The 22,616-nt window shown below is 38.4% G+C and overlaps 1 protein-coding gene across 1 annotated transcript in view; it reads left to right on the forward strand.

Annotated features, from left to right (window-relative positions):
• Positions 1-22,616, forward strand: part of FBN1 (fibrillin 1) — a 139,671-nt gene that overhangs the window by 78,756 nt on the left and 38,299 nt on the right. The window contains exons 18-32 of the mRNA XM_066328415.1: positions 1,057-1,110; positions 1,986-2,111; positions 3,972-4,097; positions 4,492-4,611; positions 5,553-5,690; positions 6,703-6,753; positions 9,282-9,407; positions 10,204-10,428; positions 11,602-11,727; positions 11,812-11,940; positions 12,479-12,604; positions 12,733-12,858; positions 13,617-13,739; positions 17,332-17,457; positions 18,283-18,408. Of these exons, the coding sequence (XP_066184512.1) occupies positions 1,057-1,110; positions 1,986-2,111; positions 3,972-4,097; positions 4,492-4,611; positions 5,553-5,690; positions 6,703-6,753; positions 9,282-9,407; positions 10,204-10,428; positions 11,602-11,727; positions 11,812-11,940; positions 12,479-12,604; positions 12,733-12,858; positions 13,617-13,739; positions 17,332-17,457; positions 18,283-18,408 (1,848 nt within the window). The remainder of the gene's footprint in view (positions 1-1,056; positions 1,111-1,985; positions 2,112-3,971; positions 4,098-4,491; positions 4,612-5,552; positions 5,691-6,702; positions 6,754-9,281; positions 9,408-10,203; positions 10,429-11,601; positions 11,728-11,811; positions 11,941-12,478; positions 12,605-12,732; positions 12,859-13,616; positions 13,740-17,331; positions 17,458-18,282; positions 18,409-22,616) is intronic.

Consider the following 22,616-nt stretch of genomic DNA (forward strand, 5'->3'; position numbering starts at 1 on the left):
CTAATTTACCAATTCTGGTGATAAAATATTTTTAGAAAGGTAGAAGAAAGTTTTATATTGGCATTGTAACTTAAATCAAGAGGTTACATTGTTGTATAATATGTTACATATTATGAGCAATCTTTTATTTGTTATATGTTTTAAGACTATGGGAGATAATTTTCTGAAGGGACAGTAAATTACAATATCTGATCCCAGATTTGTTAAAAACATTAAATTACATTAAAAGCAAGCAGGACATTTTGAGACAACAAACCATATTTTGGTAGCTGTAGATAACAAAAAATATAAATTTTAACTCAGGTTATTAGTGGAAAAAACTTGATTAATTCATAGGTTCAAATCCTTATGTACACCTGCCAGTCAGATGTTTGCTGCATGACTCCTGTAACCTTCAAGTGATCTGAAGTAGCTTACCTTTGGGTAGTCAATGCACAGACAAATGTCCAGTTCAGTTTAATTAATTATTATGGCAACAATTAATGCTGAGCTGGCTCTCAGTTCATGCTATTAATTGTCCTAAACTCAAAAGTAAAGCTTGAACCCAGCAGTAAGTGGGAAATTTGAGAAGCTTAGACACGTATTTTAATTTTACTCATTTTTAAGAATAAGATATCCTTGATCTACTGTAAACTCATGAAGACACTCCTGCTAAATAGAGTTAAATATGGGGCAGATTTATAGGAAAAAATGTTCTGTTTCCTGGTTTCTTTGAACCTTGGGCAAGGACTTGGACATAAAGTTCTGGAGAATCTTCGTATGAATATGTTATGGTTCGTTTGTGTAGGAGGACCAGCATGAAGTTTATGTCTATTCTTAAATGCCACAGTTCATCATGTGAAATTTTTACTCATCCATCTTCATGAACAGGTTCAGACCCTGAATCTGCTAAAATATTTCACAGGTTCAGAATAATGTGAGGTTATTAATGTTTTCATAAGAATTGGAAGGCATGTTTCTTCTTTCAAATAATTAATTGCCATACTGTAAATGGTGATGCTGAAAGCAATGAGCTAAGAAAGAATATTCCAGTAAGTTTTTTAATGTTTTTTCCAGCTGAATATCAGGCTCTGTGTAGCAGTGGAACTGGCATGACTGCAGGAGGAAATGGTAAGATCACCTAATGTAATTCAAATTTATGTATAACACTTTTGTTGGAAAATGTTGCCTTGATATCCTTGATTTGTTAGCTGTGCTGGTGGGGATGGTGACAGAAGAGAATGGGAGAAAGGCTTAGGGTAAAGTGAATGGAGCATGGAGTTTCAGGATCATGCCATTTCATCAGTGGGGCCTCTCTGGTTTACATGATGGAGTGTATCTAAGTGCCATTATAAAATAATGACAAAATTATGAGAAGTGTCATTACCTACATGACTTTATATGCAAGTCATAGTTGCATACTTCAGGTGAAATCATCCTGAAGAATAAAGCCATTTTGAACACTGAGCTTACTCATGTTTTCATCTGTCAAAATAGGCCAGGGTTTGTTTAACCACAGAGAAGGAGGAAATGATTACACTTTTGTTGTCACAGAACTGTGAAACTGCAAACTCTTAAGTCAGCCAATGCTCACTAGTAGATTTGCTGGCAGTAGATAGGGAAAAGCACTCAGAAATAGGGATATTAATGCTTTGGCAAGTGATGCCATCTGGAAATGCTATGAATCAATGGATACAGGGAGTATTAGTACATGGGTCTCTCTAAATCTAATCTCTGATCTCTGGTTTAAAATCCCAGTTCTTACCTCCAGTTGAAAGTTTCCTAAATGATCATGGGCTAGAGATAAATCAATGATAAAGAGATGCTTTTTTTCTTGAGTGTGAGTATTTAGGTGTGAATTTCCTAATCAGAACTACATAATTATAAAAATAGAGCAGCCAGTGTTAATGATATTGAAACTGTGTTTTTTCTAGTTTGGAGAATTAACCCCTACAAGCCCTCAACAAGTGCTGCTCTGATGTTTGGGTTTTTTTACCTTTATGTAGATATTAATGAGTGCTTATTGGATCCTGATCTCTGTCCAAACGGAAGGTGTGAGAATCTGCATGGAACATACAAATGTTATTGTGACCCTGGATATGAAGTGGACTCAACTGGGAAAAACTGCATTGGTATGAAATGTCTTATCCTCAAAGATTTATAAGGAATCATCATAACCTTTCTCAAACTCTATTGGCTGAGCTGTCTGACTCTGTACTTCCATTCTTTTCATAAAAAGAGGCTGCAGCCTTCTCTTGAACATGACTGATCTGACCAATATACAGTGTTCTGATGAAGTCTGACCAGTGCCTTGTAGAGTCATGCCAGAAATTCTCCATTTCCCTGTGGAATATCCTGCCTAAACTGATTCTAGAGTGCATTAGTCTTTTCTCAAATGTGTGTTATACTGTGGGATCAAAGTCAACCTCTAATTTGGGGCTACATCCAGAGTTTGCTCACTAGCCTTCAGCTGATGAGTTCTGGTTTCTAGAATGTTATTGTTACTGCAATGGTCCCTAATTGCAAAGTTTTGAAAGTTGGTGATTATATTTCATCTTATTTTTCTTGTTCATGTTGTCAAGATTAATTTAGCATTGCCTGATTCTCTGTGTTGGTAATATCTTACAGCTTAGTGTTGTCCAAAGTATTTGATTGAATTAATTTTTTACTTCTGCATTAAAGAGAATATTTTATAGGACCAGTCCCAAGTCTTATCGCTGAAGGCATTTCTAATATGCTCACTTCATCATGATTATTCTCTTTTTTAATATATCCATTTGTAGTCTCTCCTTCCTCCAGCTCTGGAACCACCTTAAAATTCTTAAATTCCTTTCTATTATCTCCAGCTTACATAATAATTTTATTTGGGTTCTGTATTCTCTACTTAAGCCTAAATAGCTTAAGTCATGGGTGTTATCCCAGTCTAAACTATCCATCCACTATCTTAAAAAAAAAAAAAAAAAAAAAAAAAAAAAAAAAAAAAGAGTTTAACTTTCTTAGATAAAAATCACACTGTAATTCATCCCATTTTCCGTTTTGCTTCTTTGGCTTTAATTATCCATGTCCTATTCCAGTGTTTGCTTGTAGCTGATGGCATCTCTTCTCCCAGCCCATCTGTGAGTTTTCCAGATGCTCCCCAGCCCACCCTGCTGTAGCCCACATCCATGCTCCATCACAGCTGTTTCCCATTCTCCCCTAATGTTCCACCTGGCCCTCTCTCAATTTTTCTGAACTCCTGTGAAGCTTCCCACATGGTCTGTTTTATTCTGCAAGTCTCCCTTCTTTTCCTAGCACTTTTGCTGTTCCCAGCTGCTGCACTGACCCTCTGAGTCTTCCCAACTTCTCTCAACACTTTCTGAAGCCTCTCTGACTTGCCAATTGTTCCCGTCTGCTCTTTGGGTCTCTCCTGGTCTTCACCTGCTATTCATGGCCCATTGCCGCTTTCTTGCAACTTCTCCCTAATGACCACAATTCTTCCAAAGATTTCCTCAGAGTTCTTAAATTTAGCACTAACAATTCTATTTAAAATTTTCATCTCTGAAGCAAGTGTTGACTTACATTAGCCTTGTTAACTATAACATCTAGGACAGTTCAGAGCCAGCTTGGAAAAAATGGTGATTCAAAGACCAGGATGACCAGCAAACCTTTTCAAACCAATCCTCTCCTTGTTTCTTTCATGACTGTGGGTTCTGCTGTGCAGACTGCATAGACCTAATCCACAATAAAGACAGGATGAAAGTGTGATTCCTAGCTTTGTTTTGAACTGTGGTGTGGCTGTCACTTACTATGAATATGTGAGGAAAGAAAGTACAAGCTCTTGTGCAAACATGTTTCTACAAAAAAAAATTTCCAGTATTCATATTCCACACACACCCCACATCTTCCTGCCCTCTTTGTCTCCTCTGAAAAGTGGCTGTTGGGAGGGAAATTCTGTCCTGACTTCTATTCCAGAAATGTTTTATTTCTTAAAAAGTCCTTTATTTTCATTGTAGATATTGATGAATGTGCACTGAATATGCTGCTTTGTGACAATGGGCAATGCAGAAATACTCCTGGAAGTTTCACCTGCACTTGTCCAAAGGGATTTGTATACACTCCTGATCTAAAAACATGTGAAGGTAATTGGTAACACACTGTTTCATCCTAATTTTATTCATTTGGATTGTTCTCATATTGTTCCAGAAGTACTTTGGGCCTTCATGAGGGTATAATGTGTAAAACTAAAAAAATCACAATAAATAAATTCTGTGGGGAAGTAGGAGAATGAGGAGGGAGGGACAAGGCCAAAATGAAATGTTTAGATAACCTAATGGAATAGCCTGTATTTACTCTCCCTATTTACTACTGCCAGTGAGCCCATACTGTGCCAAGGGTGAGAAGAACCAAGCTTTACAAATCTATTGTGTGAGGAACAGAGCCAAAGGGCTTCTAGTTTGAACTCTTTTTGAGCCACAGACAGTTCTAATGTGTTAGTGTGTCTTTGGGACTAATAGCAGTGTGTTTCTTTTCTAGATATTGATGAATGTGAATCTAACCCCTGTGTTAATGGAGTGTGCAAAAACACACCAGGTTCTTTTGTCTGTGAATGTTCTCCTGAAAGCACTTTGGATCCAACCAAAACCATCTGCATAGGTATTTGTTCCTCTGAAGATTTTATATTTGCTGGTTAAAAATGTCTAGTGACACGGGAACATTTTACTCCAGGTTAAGAAAGTACTTTAAAATAACTTGTGTAGTTTAATTTAGTGGAAAGCATATCAGAAACAATGTTAAAAGTGCTTGTTTTTGCCATTACTATGGAGGCATAAAGTGCACTTGGGAGCTTGATGTGCTTTCATAGCAAATTTGAAAGAGCGGTAAAAATTTTTTCTAACCAACACAGAGATGCTAGAACTAGTACTTCAGGTCTGTGCTCACTTCCTTAATTTCTCCTGTAATAAGGTGAACATGTTCTAATTAGGATCTGCTCTCTGGAAAGAATTTTGTATTTGAGATGAAGCATGAACAATTTATGCACAGTCCAGACCAGCTCAAAAGCATCCATGGACAATGCTGTGACTCTGTGGGCTCATATTTCCTTTCTTGCCTATTCTGTTTGGACAGTAATTTATAGCTCCTTTCTAGTCAGTGAGGAAAACTGTAGGAGTACAGCTGTCTGATCCTTAGCTATCTCCTGCCACTCCCTGTATTGAAAGATATCCTGACTGGGGGATCTAGTAAAATAATGGAAGACAGAGTAAGGGTTCATATCTGCTCTGTTCTTCTGCATGTGCCCCTAATCTGAGTCATAATTAATGTAGGGGCTCAAATCTTAAATGGTATTGACATACTCCCTGTTAAGGACAGTATCATAAACTAGGATTTGCAAGAGCTCTGTGCTGGGATGATTTCAGGCCATAGTCCAGCATAGAGATGGTTAAATAAAGAGATTTTAAAATAAAATTAGCTCTGATGTGGTAAATTAAAATGAAACGATGATTCTTTTTCATGGTTAAATTCATATGTGTTTGTAAATACAGTAATGCATAATGCTAGAGAATCCACATAAAAATATATTGTCTTTTTCCAAACAGAAACTGTCAAGGGTACCTGTTGGCAGAACATAGTCAATGGAAGGTGTGAAATAAATATCAATGGAGCAACTCTGAAGTCCCAGTGCTGTTCTTCACTAGGTGCTGCTTGGGGAAGCCCATGTACACCATGTGAACGAGGTAATGCTGTTTATTTTCCTCAGGAACCTGAGACTTTTCCTCCTCTGATGTTGGTCCATATTATTGTTGTAGAAGTTGGGGGCAGGCTAGACAAATAACTTTACTTGTTCTGTTATCAAGCAGTCATTCCTTACTCAGTCCCAGAAAAGAGAAGTCTTAATCTTTGAGAGGTAGCAGGTAGATATAGAAGGTCCTGTCTGGATTTTTCAGCAAATATTTTACGAGTTTAAGCACTGAAGGGAAAGGACCACACCTACAGTCTGTAAGGGACAGCCTTACTTTAGCATGATTTGTCATAATTAGTGATTTGGAGTTCCTAATGATGTAGCAATAAATGCAGCAATAAATGTAGCGATGAATGTTCCCCAGAGATCCCAAGGAAATGTTAGCAACAAATGGATCTTGGTGTGGTAATGAAGGGAGGAGAGGGAGTAGCCCTTGTTATTATACTCTGTAGATTAACTGATGACCTGTAGAATCATACAGTTGATCAAAAAATGAGTTGAGGTCCCTGCATATTCCTTTGATAATTTTTCTGAACTGTGGGATGAGCTGGGAACCCAGAGATGAGCTGATGAATGCAGAAATGTGTGTGGGTTGTTATTTCTATTTGCTGAAAGCTGCTGGTTTGCTCAAATCTTTGGTTAATTTCATTCTGTGTATCTTAACAGAATTCATCCTCATTCATCCATGGTAAATAGGGTTGTAATGTGCTGTGATCAAGTGAAATGAATTAATTGGTTCAAATGAAACAGAAATCATAACCACTTTTAGGCTAGCTAGCTGAGACACATGGGAAGCAAAAGAGGATAAAGGCTGACACTATATAGTTTATGTAGTTGCCCCATCTTATCTCTTTATTATTTCAGAAAATACTGGGATATTGTCTAAGCACTCAGACTTCTCAAAGCAATAAACTAGTTAATGTTTCACATGATTAGTTTTGCACAATAAATTAATGGTGAGTTTTGGACTGTAGTATTCTGAAACTTCACTTTTGTTTGTTTTACAGACCCAATATGTCAAAAGGGATATTCAAGAATAAGAGGAACATTGTGTGAAGGTATTTATTGTTGCCTTAATATAAATCAGTGCTTGAATAAAAAGATGCCAGTGTTTTGATTTAAGTGGTTAATTTAGCATAGAGGAACACTATGCCAAGTTCTTACTTTGTGTTGTCCCATTGAGTTGATTAGAGTTATGTCAGGGATGATTTTGGTTTCAGTTTGTTTAATATTCCTGCATACTCACAGTTTATGTCCAAGTACACACTTGTGTCTACCAGTATAAGGAGGTGGCTCTCTCTCTCTTCAAATTCTATTAACTGACTAACCTATTCTTACAAATTGTGTGTCATATATACTACAAAACATGGCATAAGTAATACAGTGGCGTGATAAACCATTACAGTGCTTTAGAAAAAGAATGTTCAAAGGCTGCAGTTCACAGTAGTTTTCTTTTTTTTTTTTTTTCCTTAACCTTGGCTTTCTGCCATACGGCATTATATGAAATCTTACACATTCCAAAGCGTATTTTCGTTGTCCTGTAAACAAACAAACAAACACAAAAACATCAGGACACAGTTATACTTTGGTTAAAGAAAAGGTTAATATTTTAAATGTGTAGTTTTTTGCTTGGTATGAGATGACTCTATACTATTCTGTGAGAATTGAAGGTCCCACCCTATTTCATCTCTATTTGAATTATTTGAACCCCTGGAGAAGTACTGCATATTTACATAATACGCAGAAGCTCAGAGAGTCTCAAACTGCTGTGGGTCATCCTGACTGACAACATCTGACATGACACTGCAGTTAAAATATTTTTTAAAAATTACTCCCATATGTAGCTTCCATAAAGAAACATTGTTTTTTTTTCCCTTAAAAAAAAAAAAAAAAAAGAAAACAGGAACACCCTCACACATACTCTTTGCTTTCCAAATGATGACTGAATACCTTGGCACGTCTGTGCTGCAGACCCACTGTTCATAACTTATCTGACCTCAGCAACACTTTGGGAAGTGTGTAAGTGAAAGAAAAGAAAAAAAAGGTGGGCCCACCTATCTCTCTTCACAAGGAAACTCTTAAACATTTTCAACACTACTGGGATGGAAAGTTTATCCTTCCAAGATACAGACATAACTGTTTTCAGCATTTTCTTTACCAGCACATCAGATTACATTTATTACATGTTTTAATCTTTCTCATTTGTATGGGACCTAGATAGTCCCAGGTTTTTCAGAGTCGTTTCCCTTCCTTGTAACCTTACTGAAGCCTTACTTGGTTTTCAACCAATGTAAGCATTTCTCAAGACAGGGAAAGGTCTCTAGGAAATTTACTGGCAAGTTAGAGACAGAAGTAAGTTTAGTTCCCAAAAGGTGATAGTCAGTTCTCCCATACACAACCCATGTAAAATGAGTAATAGATCTTGTGCAAGGAAATAAGCAAACGAAATTGGCAGCATTCCTCTCGTTTACGGGTGAGCCCTGGAGTTGTCAGCTGCAATATTGCTCACAGGCTGTGAACAGTGTTTCAGTGGTTTCTAATAATCCACTGGCTTTACTTCATACCTTCCAGTCAATTTACAATATCTGTCCAAGGGCAGAGGCCACTGATTTGCCCCCCAGCATTTATCCTCCATCGTGCTCCATGAGGTTTGAGAGACGCAGTCTCTTTGCAGCAGGAGTTTTGTCTGGAGGCCTAACTAGCCCAACCTTCCCACTTCTTGGTTATTCTACACACGAGTATTCATCTACGGATTGCCAGTCATTCTTTTCCCATTTCTTGTTTTTATCCTCTCCTGTCCTAAAAATTGTCACGCTTCATCTTGGAGCATGTTTAAGGTTGGAAGCTTTTTCCCAAAGGCAGTTGTGAAGCATATGCTTTCCACAAAGAACATGGGTGGGATGACCTCACACTTAGATTACTAAACATTTATTTAAGCTGAAGCCAAGCTAATGCATATAATCAATTTATCTTTACACAAAAATGCCAGATTTGCCTTTTAAATATAGAAATACAGTTTTTACTTAACAGAATTAAACTCTGTGTATAGTTGTATAGTTGTAAAGAGGTTATTTTAAAATATATAAAGTTGCTAATTGCTGACAAGGCCACAGGGGCAGATTTCAAATGGTACTGTAGTTTCCAGACATGCAGATAGAGAAAATTTTCAAAAATCTTAAAAAAAACCCTGAATCTAGTTGGAATAATGCATAATGTCATTTTGAACTTACCTTGGTCTTTCTTTGCCCGTTTGCTTCAAATATCTGGCCCACAGTGAGTATGAAAATGGATATAGTTTTTAAACACCCCTCCCTTTTCTGTTACTTTTGAATTTAAATTCTTTATATGTAGCAATAGCTAATAGCAGCATGTATTATTTCTGATCATCAGCAATTTTCTGTAATTAATTGGATCTGACTGACTTGCTTTGGGAATTGTAAATGTTTTGAATTTTTTCAGGCCACATAGACTGCTGTGGTTTTTTTATTTTATCCTAAAAACATTACAATGTTATAATTTTTTTTGTGTTTTTCTAATTTGTTCATGTCTAGCATGCTACTGTTGTTCACTTTTTTTTCTTTAATAGATGTTAATGAGTGTGAGGTGTTTCCTGGAGTCTGTACAAATGGGCAGTGTGTCAATACCTTGGGATCATTTGTTTGCCAGTGCCCCAATGGAATGACTTTAGATGCTTCTGGACGGACTTGTCTTGGTAGGTGTTAATCACATTTACACATGTACTGGGGAAGAGCAGATCTATGCAGTGACCAGTGGTTGAACTGTGTGTTTTCTAACAAGAAAGGACAATTATGTTTGCCCATTTTTCAGATGGAATTAGTCAGGGACATAAACTTAATTCACCTGGAATATGGACAGGTTCCAATGGTAGTAGCTAAAGCCCATCATCATCTGCTAGCTGGTGAATAGCGATGATTTAGTTCCAGGTTGTTTATCTGACAAATCCCTACAGATCATCCATGCTCTTAGCACTCTTCATCTGCAGCCCCACTGCAACCACCTTCCACAAAGGCTAGGATAGTGGAGGCCACACCCTTGTGGGCTGAGGCTTGACCACACCATGCCCCTGGATGGAGCATGCAACAGAATATCCAAGTTTAGTATGTTGTCCACCCAAAGCACCTTTGTCCATTTGTGACAATAATGCTCAAGATTTGCCTCTGAACAGGGCATAACTTGTAGTAATTAAAAGGCCTTATATAAGTATGGAAAGCTGGAATGTTTAAAATCCTTTCCTGATCCAAAATTTACTTCAAGTGTTGAGCACCATTTTTTCAGGGTGGTGCTTTAGACTTGCTTCAATTGGTAATTTCTGAGTTTAGCATTAATATTTTGCTGTTAGGAATTATTCAGTGAGCTTAGTATGCTCCTCCGAGTCCACAAAAACATGGAGTGAGCTATCCTGTGAAGAGATTTTGGCAAAAAAAATTCCTCTGCAGCGAACTAAACTTTGTCTTTCTTTCTCAACATGCTGTTAAATTGCCCGGCAGACATTCGCTTGGAGAGCTGCTACCTGCAGCATGAGGACGAGCAGTGCACATCCCAGATCCCGGGGAGGCACCGCATGGACGCCTGCTGCTGCTCCGTGGGGGCAGCCTGGGGCTACGAGTGCGAGGAGTGTCCTCTCCGGGGAACTCCTGAGTTTGAAGCTCTTTGCCCGAGGGGACCTGGGTTCTCTACAAAGATAGAGATAAGTGGGAAGCCTTTCTCTAAAGGTATGTCATCCATTTGTGGTTAATTGCTGGTAAATCCTGATGGCTTCTACTTTTACTCTTCCATCAGACAGCTCCTCTGGGTTTGAAAATTCTGGTGATAGGCACTACAGTCACTCTAAGGCACGTTTGAAAATCCAATTAGATTTCATGGCAGCTGAAGCCCAAATAAAATATAAGAGAATTTAGTTTGTGTTAGAGACCATTAAATACCATATAATACTGCAGCCTCAAAACACAGGATTTGTGTCTCTCACTGGGGAGGTTAAATTGTGCCTGACTTTGCTTCCTGGCATCTCATAGTACAAGAACGGGAGACAAACTGTGCAGTCAGCTTTGGATGTATTGAAAGAGCAATCCTTACTTGTGAAAGGTGCAATAGCTTTAATTTTAATGTGAAACAACAAAGAAATGGTGATTAATTTTGGGAATTTCTTGTGAAGTTACTTGGAGAAGTAGAGGAAATAGCTTCCAGGATGATGGCTCAAATCAGAGAATTTTATTTATGGTAAACTAAGTCGTGTTATGACTGGTTGGTAAACTTCCAGCATTAAATGGGAATCATGCAGTGACACCCCAGCATCATGTGCTGAAAGCTGTCTTTCCAAAGTTACCAGTGAGGTTAAGCTGGACAATGTCAGAAGTTGCCCAAAAATGAAACATCATGAAGTCTGAAATGAGGGGAATATATATCTATATGAATGACAGTTGCAGTTGTTAGTTTCAGCCTTTTTTGATAAACAGTTAATAAGCCTTTAATTATCCATGAAGATAAGTGACATATGCTTTTATTTATGCTCATTGTATTTTCCATGACTTATGGAAGTCATGTTTCTTTCTCAGAAATCAGAAGACAGAGTGCTTCTTTTGAAAGTTGTCTTTGCCTTGATCCTCTGTCCACTGAAATCTTCCTGAGCTGCAGATCAGAACCTGCAGGACAAAGGGGAGACTAATACCATTCTGTAGCAGAAAGTGTTCTTTGGCAATTCCAGCACAGAGTGTCTCCACTGTTGCTTAGGGGGAAGTCCGTATCAGTTTATGAAGTGTAGTCTGATTTTCCCACAACGAGGAGTCACTGCCATGAAAAAGGATGAGCTCTGATGTCAGTATTGCTCTTTTGTGCTCTGTTTTTGTATGCAGTGGTAACATCATATGTCCATACTATCTCATTTTCAGACATCAATGAATGCAAAATGTTCCCCAGCCTTTGTACCCATGGAAAATGCAGAAATACCATTGGCAGTTTTAAGTGTAGATGTGACAGTGGATTTGCCCTCGATTCTGAAGAGAGGAACTGCACAGGTAAACTGCATGCATATCTCCCTCGTGGCTTTGAATTGAAAAGGGAAAACAAAACTCTTCTGAAAATGCTGTTTTGTCTTACAGATATCGACGAGTGCCGCATCTCTCCTGATCTTTGTGGCCAAGGCATCTGTGTCAATACTCCTGGAGACTTTGAGTGTGAATGTTTTGAAGGCTATGAAAGTGGATTTATGATGATGAAAAACTGCATGGGTATGTTTTTTTATAAACCTGAGATGTATGCTATGTGCTATGCATGATTTATTTGGGTGGATTTTTTTTTTTGTTTGTTTGGTTTTTTTTTTTTTTTTTTTTTTTTTTTTTTGGTTTTGTTTTGTTTGGTTTTGGTTTTTGGTTTTTGGGTTTTTTTTTGAGGTTTGATTGTGCTTGGATTTAGGTCTCTCGCATTTCATGAGCCTTATTAAAGCTAACTTGTAATATTGATTTGCTGCTTCTGCAATATATAAGCATATATAAGCAAGGTACAGGATTTTAGGATGTTAAATTTATCCCCACAATCCCCATTTTGCTAAGTGGGACACCACCCTGAACTTTGAAGTTAAGGTAAATTAAAATTTAGAAGAAGCCTTTTTGAGTTTATTTTCTTTCTCTAACTGCATCATGGTGCAAGGGATGGGTGGCTCTAGGACAGGCTGCAGGGTCGATGAAGGCAGATGGTGCTGTGATGGCTGAGGGGCTGTGGTGAGGATGTGCTGGCCCTGCACTGATTTGTGTCCCCTTCTCCTCACAGACATTGACGAGTGTCAGCGCAATCCCCTTCTCTGCCGAGGTGGCACCTGCATCAACACAGAGGGAAGTTTTCGGTGTGATTGCCCTCCAGGCCATCAGATATCACCAAATATCTCTGCATGTGTAGGTGAGACAAGCAGGCAAAATCAAGATTGTGCACAGCATTTTGTACCTCTCTTACGCTGTGCATTTACAGTGTTGGCTTTAGTATCGTTTTCAGGATGAAAATGTGTTTCTCTTTTTCTTTCACAACAGACATTAATGAATGTGAGCTGAGCACCAATCTGTGCCGAAATGGCCGATGTGTCAACCTGATTGGAAAGTATCAGTGTGCTTGCAACCCTGGGTATCAGTCCACACCAGACAAGCTATACTGTATCGGTAAGGACAACATCTACAGGGGACCTCTAGCAAACAGGGAAGATAAAACATACAGAATTGTTTCAATTTAGTAGATATACAAAGTAATCTTTAAGCACAAATGAAAAAGCATGGTACAGTTTGTCAAAATAGTATGCAAAATCTCCAAAACATGCACATGCATTTTTGAGAGAAATGGATGAAGTGATGGCAGTGCTACACTTAGCTGAGTAACAGATTACTTTCTCTAGTAAATCAATCATGGTGCATAAAATCACATACTATTTTAAATGCCCCAAGACTTCAGACTTTGATGATTAAGAGGGAGTAAATTGTTAGAATAGTTATATATTTAATTAAAAATCATCATTCCTGCTGGACCATGAAATAGTATCATGTGGTTCAATTGCATACATTCCCTCTACTGTGCCATGGAAAAATCCACTGGCTTTAATTCTACCAAGTAATTTTTTACCTTGATCATTACAGAAACTTTGTTGCCCCTCATGATCCCATGGTAACTCACTGCTATTTCTATATATAGAAGGAGAAGCACAGAAGTATTTGTATATGTAGTCAGGTATCATCTGTTTCCATCCCTGGTTTGCCTGAATCCATCCCAGTGCCTGCCTTGGCAAACACTTGAATGTTAGTGTGCAAACGCCAAGTGTAGATTCTGGATTGATGGTGTACTGGAAAGCTGACTCAAAGTGTGTCCTTGAAATGTGCTTTAAAGTAAAAGGTATTGTGGGTTTTAACTGTAATTTTCTCCTTTTTAGATATTGATGAGTGCCAAATAATGAATGGTGGCTGTGAGGACTTCTGTACAAACTCGGAGGGCAGCTATGAATGTAGCTGTAAACAAGGCTTTGCACTCATGCCAGACCACAGGACATGCACTGGTAAGGGAAACTTTGGGAACTTTTCTGCTTAAAGGGTTTATTTCAATAGTTTAAAAAGGAACCTTCTTTTAAAGGTTAAAGCTATTGTAGTAAATACACTATTAAAAAAAGAAGATAAATGGAAAGTGAAGTTCTTTTTCTGAAGTAAATATCTCCAAAATATCACAATTGGGCAACCTAAGAAAGAACTGCTTTGAAAGGACTTGGCTCTTGATAATTTCACAAAGTGTATAAGTTGATTCTGATTTTAATAATAAAAATCTCTGGTTTTTTCAGTAGGAGATAAATTTTCCCCCTTATGATACTATAGTAAATCCAAATCCAAAACAGGTTGAAGACCATTAAAAAAACTATCATGAACAGAAGCAAAAGTGCTGTGCTTGTGTATTGTGCGGTTATGTTGAAGAGAGGATAGACAGAGACACTAGAAAAGAAGCTGATTGCTCTGTTCTGTGGTATCTGCTCTTAAGCAAGCAAGAAAATTCCTGTTTTTAATTCTTTGTTTAGTCAAGTGCAAGTATGCTGCATTAATTCAGAGCTGAATGAGTTGCAGAGAAGTTAAAATCTGAATAGTATGAATCTTTCTTAGGAAACAGGTCTTTTGCACTCTTAAAAGTGTTTGTGAGAAAATTTTCAGAGCTCTCTTATGGCCGGGTGTTCTCCTTTGGGAGTCTGGGAGTCATAATCCCAGGAAGTGAATTGTACTTGGTGATTTCCACATAGGTTACTGGAAAGATAATTAATTCTACCCTACTTTTCTCTTACTTACTTCACAACCACTGGCCAGATGAGGCATGCGAATATTTGCCAGCTGTTTGCCAATTCCATCCAAGAGCTCTTTGAAGAGCATGAGAATTATAACAGGGTTAATCCCTTGGAATAGAATTGCCTTTATAGTTGAACAAATGGAGAGTTTTCTATACTGTGTTAATAGAGCGCTCACATTTAGAATTTGTAAATATTTATAGACCTTGAACCAGGGTCTCAATTACCCTAAGGCTACTCATTACCATTCCAGAAGACAAAAGAGCCCTAAGGCACAGCAAAATGTAGTTTTCCCCCATCAGAAAAGTGTAAAGTAGCCAGCCTTCAGCAAGTAGGAGACCCTCATTCAAAGAAAGAATTCAACTAGAAAAAGTGCAGATTTGACTGACCCTGAAAATCTAAAATATTTAGATTAGAAGTAGTTTGCTTTAGCTCAAGTTTCTAGAAAAGGCAAGCTTTTACGAAAACCTGCCCAAACATTGATGTTTGGGGCACTTTCTTAATGCAAAAATAAAACCAGTTGATCGAAATTGTGCCTCAGCCAGAATCTAAACCCAGTGAGAGGATTAGAGTGATGTGAAAGGGAAGGGAGGAGGGGGGAAGCAGAGCCTCTGAGCCACTTCTCTGTTTTCATCTTCTTGATTTGACTCAGACCAAATGCCCCAAATGTGCACTTGGACAGTCTTGGCATCTCAAGTCTGCTGGCTGGAAACAGTTTTGTCTTTACTCCCCCTTATCCTTTGCCACCCAAACACATCTCTAACCCCCAAACCAGAACAGATCATTTACAACACCTTCCTTCATATTAAACTAAAATTTTGGAATGGGAAATTATCATCTGTCTCTCTCAAAGTCAAAATGCCAGCATCTGCCTTTGCTGTGGGGAGGGGATGGATTCTCTGTGGTTTGTCTACACATTAACCTGACCCTAAATATGTCCATAGAAGTTTCTAGTCAGATCTTACTTTACTCATTAATTTCTCCATATCTATTTCTACATATCCAGCCTTGACTCTGAAAAATATAATTTCCCTCACAGGCCAGCTATAATAACTATTAGCTATTCATTTTCATACTCACCTCTAATAAGGACTTGAGTGCAATAGCCACACATAAAAAGATTTAAATAGCAGAAACACCAGACATCTTTGGATGTCAAGTCAAATCTAAGACAATACCCAGAGATGTGAGGGGTAACCTTCACTACCCTATTAGTATTGAAAACACTGCTTTCTTCTCTTGAAAAGATGTTATTTACATATGTAAACATCTGGTGAATATCCAAAATTCACAGGATAAAGTTTTGCCTCTGCCCAAACTAATAAGAATAAAAGTAATTTGTGACATTTGCTTTCATGGCACTAAATATCTGGTTTTACACTGTTAGATTTTTGTGCATGGTCCAGGATAAAATAGAACTGTGAAACACGTATTTTACATTTTCAATTTTCTCTGTGTGTGAACATGTCTTTTATCTTTAACATCACACAAAGCTGGAAGCCATCACAGAATATATCTCCTGATAATTGACCTGGTAAGAATGCTCTGCAGTTCAGTAGTAGGTCATGTTTGAATTGGTGAGGTTATGCATAAATAATCAGCTCAATTAGGGGAAACAACAGCTTCTTTGTCAGCTGATTTTCCCTCAACTGTGAAATCGGTACAGTGGCAGGTTTGTAAATAAAGTTCTTTATTTCTGCCATTATTATTCCCATTTCTAGAGCTTAAATTTGCATGTTAATTCAAATTCCATTCCAAATTAACATTTTCAGGCTCATGTCCATGCCAACATTATTTGCTTGTTAAGATAAACAGGGACTGGTCAGCCTTCTTCCTTGCAGAAGTTGTGTATCCACACAAGCACTAGCTGCTAGAAATACAGCAGAATAATGAACAAAATATTTTAAATTAATGTGAGTTCATTTTCTGCAGCTGCATAATTACTGCAATCCACAATAGACTGCTCTGATAATGAGTTACACCCTTGTTCTTGGAGAGGATTCCTGAATCTTGTCCTTTTTGTGCTGATTTTTTTCCCATGGTATCACTAGGCAGAGATTCTGATTTTTGCTCTTGCTGGTCTGTGTTGGTGCTGACACAGGAAGATTCTAGGGATTTTTACAAGGAGCACTAGCATAACCCCAGGGACTCTGAAAGATTCCAGAACTTAGCATGGTTGCCTTAATATAATAAAGTATCTGCTTCTGAAGCTTGGCTCCAATCAGTGATGGCAATTTTATCAATTGAGAAAATGACTTCTCATCCTAGAGGATGTAACTATATGGCTGGCCTGACCAGTCAGCTGAAATGCTAAATAAGACCATAACCATCTTTTAGTGAAATAAATGTATGTACTGTAATTATTCCCACTGTGAGTTGAACTGTTTCCAGTTTGTCACCACCCTTGAGATCTCTAGAAGTATTTTGCATGTATGATGGCTTTTTTAAGATTGGTGAAGTTTGATATTTTTGTCACTGAATTTGACTTCAGAGCTTCCATTGATTTGAACAATGATGGATTGCATCCAAGAATGCCCAATTATATGTGGCCTTGTGGTGTGACAAAGGTTCTGTTGGACTTCTTTTCTCTGAAGGAAAAGTTGGTTCCTGTTCCTCCCACTTGAGTCAGAAGGGAATGTTTTGCCACAGACTTTAGCTGGAGGCAAGGAGCTTACTCATCAAGACAATTCTGCAATGTACGGCTCAGTTGTTTACAGGGATTCAATCTTCACCATGTTTATCAGAGCATTGAAATGCTTACTTGCCATGATGATGGTTCATTGCACTGGATAAAGATAACATATTTAAATCTGATGTTCCCCTGTAGATATTGATGAGTGTGAAGACAACCCTAACATCTGTGATGGAGGCCAGTGTACAAACATCCCAGGAGAATACAGGTGTCTCTGCTATGATGGATTCATGGCATCTGAAGACATGAAGACTTGCATAGGTAAGTGAAAATACATGTATTCCAATATGCATTAAACACGGGAAAAAAAAAAAAGTTTATTAAGGCACTCTTTCCAGGTAGACAGACAATGATATTTGAAGAGAATTGCCCTTATCTCCTAATTTTTGTGACCTGACCAGAGAAGCAGCCCTACTGCACAAATGCAAATGTAATCTTCTGTATATCCCTGTAGATTGAGGTGCAAACATGATCTATAGCATTGCATCTTTAGGTCCTCTTCCAGTGAGGTCCTTATACAGCTTAGATAAAAGAGTGCTTACAGAAAGGAAGTGGATGATGCTGTGGAAAATTTCTAGCAAGATAAGTCACTAGTGCTGATTTAAACTTGTCTCTGAGACAAAACTACGTGGAAGTGTTGTAACTTGGTAGAACAGAGTCGTGGAACAGCGTATCTCCAAAACCACATTTTCACATTCTAATTTAAAACCTTCAGTGTATTTTGAGAGAATCGTCTCACAAAACTAGAAAATACATGCATGCACGCATATGTAAATGTATACTGACACATATATGTAAGAATTATTAATAATCATAGCCATTCTTTGGACTATGTATTGCATCTTAGTGTCTACTTTTAGGAAAAGCTGGCATTAAAGGTATGTTAATGCAGATATGCTAGTATAACACTGTTACCCCAGATTTCAAAATGTATGCTTGTATGCTAGGTAAAGAATAACTACTATAACCAGCTTTTTCTTTGCATATCTAGACTTATTTTTGTATCAAAATTCATATCTAAAGAAATTTTTCCAGTTACTTTCTAAGAATTTTGTTTAATAAATATTAATTCATGGGATTTTTTAGATGTTAATGAGTGTGATCTGCATCCAAACATCTGTCTGAGTGGAACCTGTGAGAATACAAAAGGCTCATTTATCTGTCACTGTGATATGGGATATTCAGGCAAGAAAGGCACCACTGGCTGCACAGGTAAGTTTTAAAGCTTAATTGTTAATTTTTACTTAAACTCATGAGTCTGCTTTTCTGGTGTTTAGAACCTCCTCTCACTGTGCTTCTTTTCACTTACTTGTGCTCTTATTTTACCTCTTGTCCAAATTTGCTGAGCTTGTGTTCTGCTAAACTTCCACGGTACAGAATTCAGCCTGATGCTGCTGCTTTTGAAAGGAGTGGAGCAAAGATTAGGATCAAAACTGAGTGTGTTACTGCACAGTTGTTCATCTCAGAGAACAGCAAATGCCCTTCTCTGTAACTTGACAAACTCCTGAGGACCTCAGTGCATTTGGATTAGTTAATTGTATACTATGCAAGCAAATATCAGGTATCTGTTCAAAGTATTATTTGGCAAACACAGATGGCTTGAAATACATGCTAAAATATATTTTAGGTTTTTGCAAAGTGTCGACAACACAGTTACACAACTACATTCTATCAGCTGAATCAGAATTTGCTTTATTTTATGTATTGCCAGCAAACAGAAATGAGATTCAAATATACAGGCTCTGAGGGCATGATATTAATAATCCAAGTGCTGGTGTCTCAAGCCAAGGTGTTGAGAGTCTTAGTCTTTGCCCAAATATGAATGCAAACATATGTTTAATATAATTTTTAATGTAGACTTAGAGTAAACACATTTCTGGCAATGTCAATGAGACACACTTTTATTCTTAGTCTGCCGTTATTGTACAGATTTAATAATATTCTTTTTTAGTGCCCCAAATATATCAAGCTGGTTTTTTACAGTTCTCACAGAAAAATCTGAGAGCTGGGGTTGTATTTTGCATAGTTGGACTATGGATGAATAATTGTGCATTAGTAACAGCTGCCTTTGACTTACATAGGAACTGATCTAAATCCAAGAAATCCCTAATTTTACTCTGTAGACCAACATTTCAGTGTTCTTTGTTTCTGTGCTAAATTATATGAAGATCTTCAGAACTCTAGACCCTAAAAACCCTCACACTGATCAGTTACACATGGTGCAGCTATCAGTCCCAACCTGAGGAGCAGGCAGGGAAGATGAAGCAGTGAGTTGAAGGCAAAAGACAGAGAAAGGTCATGGAGTCAGGGGAGGAATCTGAGGTATAGCTTCTGGAGAAATGCCTGGAAATAGCCACCATTTTGCATCATGTGATTCAAGGTGGTGGCAAATGTCCGAAGCAATAATTTTTGTTGAAGGAGAGGCCAGGAAATCCCTCTGTCCTCATCCCAGCCAAGCCCTGACCTGTGGATGGACGCTGTTTGTCATGAGGGCTCTTCCCACCTCCTTACACATTTTCAAATTTTCCTGCTGCTTTTGTCTGCATGCCAGTATTTCAAAGAGGATGGCACTCACCAGGAAAAACAGCAGAACACCTTAATTCCAACAGATGCTTATAGAGGGACTCAGTAATTTGAAAGAGCCCTGTGGTCTAAGACAAAAAAAGTGAAGTATCAGTTATGCTGATACAGCTGAGATAGGACCATATGCAAATAATGATTTCTTTTTAAATTTAAATAAGAAAGCAAGAAGCAGAGCAGGAAATTTCTAGATTCTAGGTTTCATAATGAAAAAACTGGATACAGATCCCCTAGTGACTACATTGTGCAGGTTCTCACATTGTGTTTTTTAAAATGTCGGATTTACTCCTGGAGAACTTGAATTCCCCATTTCTTGTTTGCCCTGTATTAGAACAGAGTTGAAGTTCTCAAGCTCAGGTACTGCAGACTGTGAGAGCATCTTTCAATACTTCTTCTGGAAGGACCTTGCCAACAGCACCTTGACCCCAGAATTCAGTTCTTGTCTTACAAACAGATCAAAAGCATCCACAGTTTTTAGGAATTCCCACAGAAAAAAAAAAAAATTACAAAAAGACATGTACAGCACTTTGAATGGGAGATCCTCTGTTTCATGAGAACAACTAAATCATGTCCTTTGGGTTCCATTCCAGTTTTGTCTAAATATTTCAGCTCCCTTGTCATTACTGAGTGTTTCCATTTCAACAAATAAACTAGTTTCCCCCCCAATCATTTAACAGTATTCAGAATCCACCCACTGACTTACATTCCCATCCCACACAGATGTTAGCTCCCCTAGTTCTCCCCTCTCCTTGGTTCTCAGTAAGAATGTGGCAGAGTTTAATAACAAAAATACGATTTTTAAAATACTCTGCAAAAATACAGGTTGTAGATGCAGCTTTCCAGCATCAAATGCTGTGAATGTTTAATTTCCATTCACAAGGCAGGCAATGGTATGCAGCCACTAGAGAGAAGATTGCTGCATTTCCCCCTGTCCAAGTTCCAGATCACCCAGCTTTATGATGAACACCTTGTCTCTACTTTTTCTGTCAATAAAGTATACATGTACTTGTGCAGAAATGAAATCCTGCTTTGGCACTTGCATTTGTTTTTTGTGATTCATCACCACTCTGAATTACTGCCTGTAAATCTGCAACATTTCACTGTGGATGTAGACCCTTAAATTTGCTCTGATATTTTTACAGAGAAAAAAAAATTCTTCTCTGACTCTTTGCCATCCATCCTTGCAGTTATGGCTGTGTGCACAGCCCCCCTGGTGGCTCCTGGTGGAAGGGGGCTTGCACAAACTTAGAATGCTCCTCACAGAGTCAAACTGAAAGAGATGAACTTGGGCAGTAATTGTCCAACACGGCCAACAGATCAAAAATAAATACATTACAAGTCAGCTGGATTTCTCCACAGCAGGCTCAGGGAACTGGAAGGCTGAGACCAGGCTCTGACTCCACAAGGGCCATGCTGTTGCCATGTGGAGGAAGGCTGCTGGAAGGTATTCAGCTGCAGCCTTGGTGTGGGCTGTGAGCTTGGGGGGGTTTGGTGTGGAACATCTCCAGTGATGACAGTGTTAGTGGATATGGGAGGAGTGAGTGCACACTGTGTACCTGCATGGCTGACAGGAATGGTTCTAGAGAGGTCAGACATCTGATACAGGGAAAGAAGAGGTGAGCCTGTCATTTGCCCTCAGAAATACAGCCATGATATTTTGTGACTTGTATAATGTGCTCTCCTCTCCATGATTAATGGCTTCTGGCCATTAACAATACATTGTGTTTCAGGCTTGATGGCACAAAGGAGTTCTGGTACCAGTGAAACATATGTTTGCCATCATGAATCTGGGAGCTGGCTGTGTCAGGCCGAATACCAGAAGATAATGATAATGACAAGGTGCCCACCAAATGGGGGTGTTACAGGAGGAGTGTATTAGCAGTAGGCATCTGTCCAGCAGTAACACGCTGTGCCTCAGTGTGCTGATGATGTAAGGATGGACAGCAGGCAAGAGCCCAACTGTCCCATGTGAAATTCCAAGGTACAGTATGCTGAATAAAACCTGAGAGTGATTCCAAAAGAGAAAGAATTTTACATCTAGGAAGATCAGAATAGAGGAACTTTTCCATATATTTTTCTACTTTCATGAGCAACAAGTTGAAATTCACAGTGTTTTCCCTCTGAAAAGCCTTCGTTTTTCCTACCTGATTGCATAGGCAGCAGCCCAGGAGGAGGAAATGCCTTGTGACTTCCACCAGACGACTGGCCCTTGGGGAGCTGGACCCAGGCTCGAAATACCAGTGAAACGTCAGGGCAATAAAATGCACAGATACGCAGAGACTGCCAAAAAAATGTAAAAGTCAGAAAATGCTTAAGGGATTTGCATAATTCCTGACAAACAGTCCTGATTTATAGGTGGAGTCTGAATTAAATTTATGATTTGGTAAGGATCCTTATAGACCATTGAAGCCCAATGAAACCTAGCAGAAAACAGTACAGAGTGCCTAGAGGATTTCATGCTCAGAGATGAACAAGTGAATTATCTTCAGTTAATGTACACTCTCATTCTGTTCAAATGCAAAGGAATGTTTCTAGAGTACAGGTGAGGAAATAGTGACTTACTCCCATGCTTCTCTCTGGCCAACTTCAGTGATCCACTCACAGACCCTATAGGTAAGGATGTGTTGTGCAGGTATTGGCTAGTAGTTTCTTCCCTTTGGTTGCCACATTTTGCAAGCATAGCGCGAAGGGTGACAGGTATATATGATGTGTATTTTTGCTGCACATACATTGAGAGCCCTAAAAATTTGTGCCACTGTGATTAATGGGAGAGGCACTTTATTAATTGCTAAAGACCTGAGAGAAATAATATTTGTCCAAAGAAGAGAACTGAAGGAGCC

This window comes from Sylvia atricapilla, chromosome 13 (genome assembly GCF_009819655.1).
Source record: "Sylvia atricapilla isolate bSylAtr1 chromosome 13, bSylAtr1.pri, whole genome shotgun sequence".
In the NCBI taxonomy this organism is placed as follows: Eukaryota; Metazoa; Chordata; class Aves; order Passeriformes; family Sylviidae; genus Sylvia; species Sylvia atricapilla.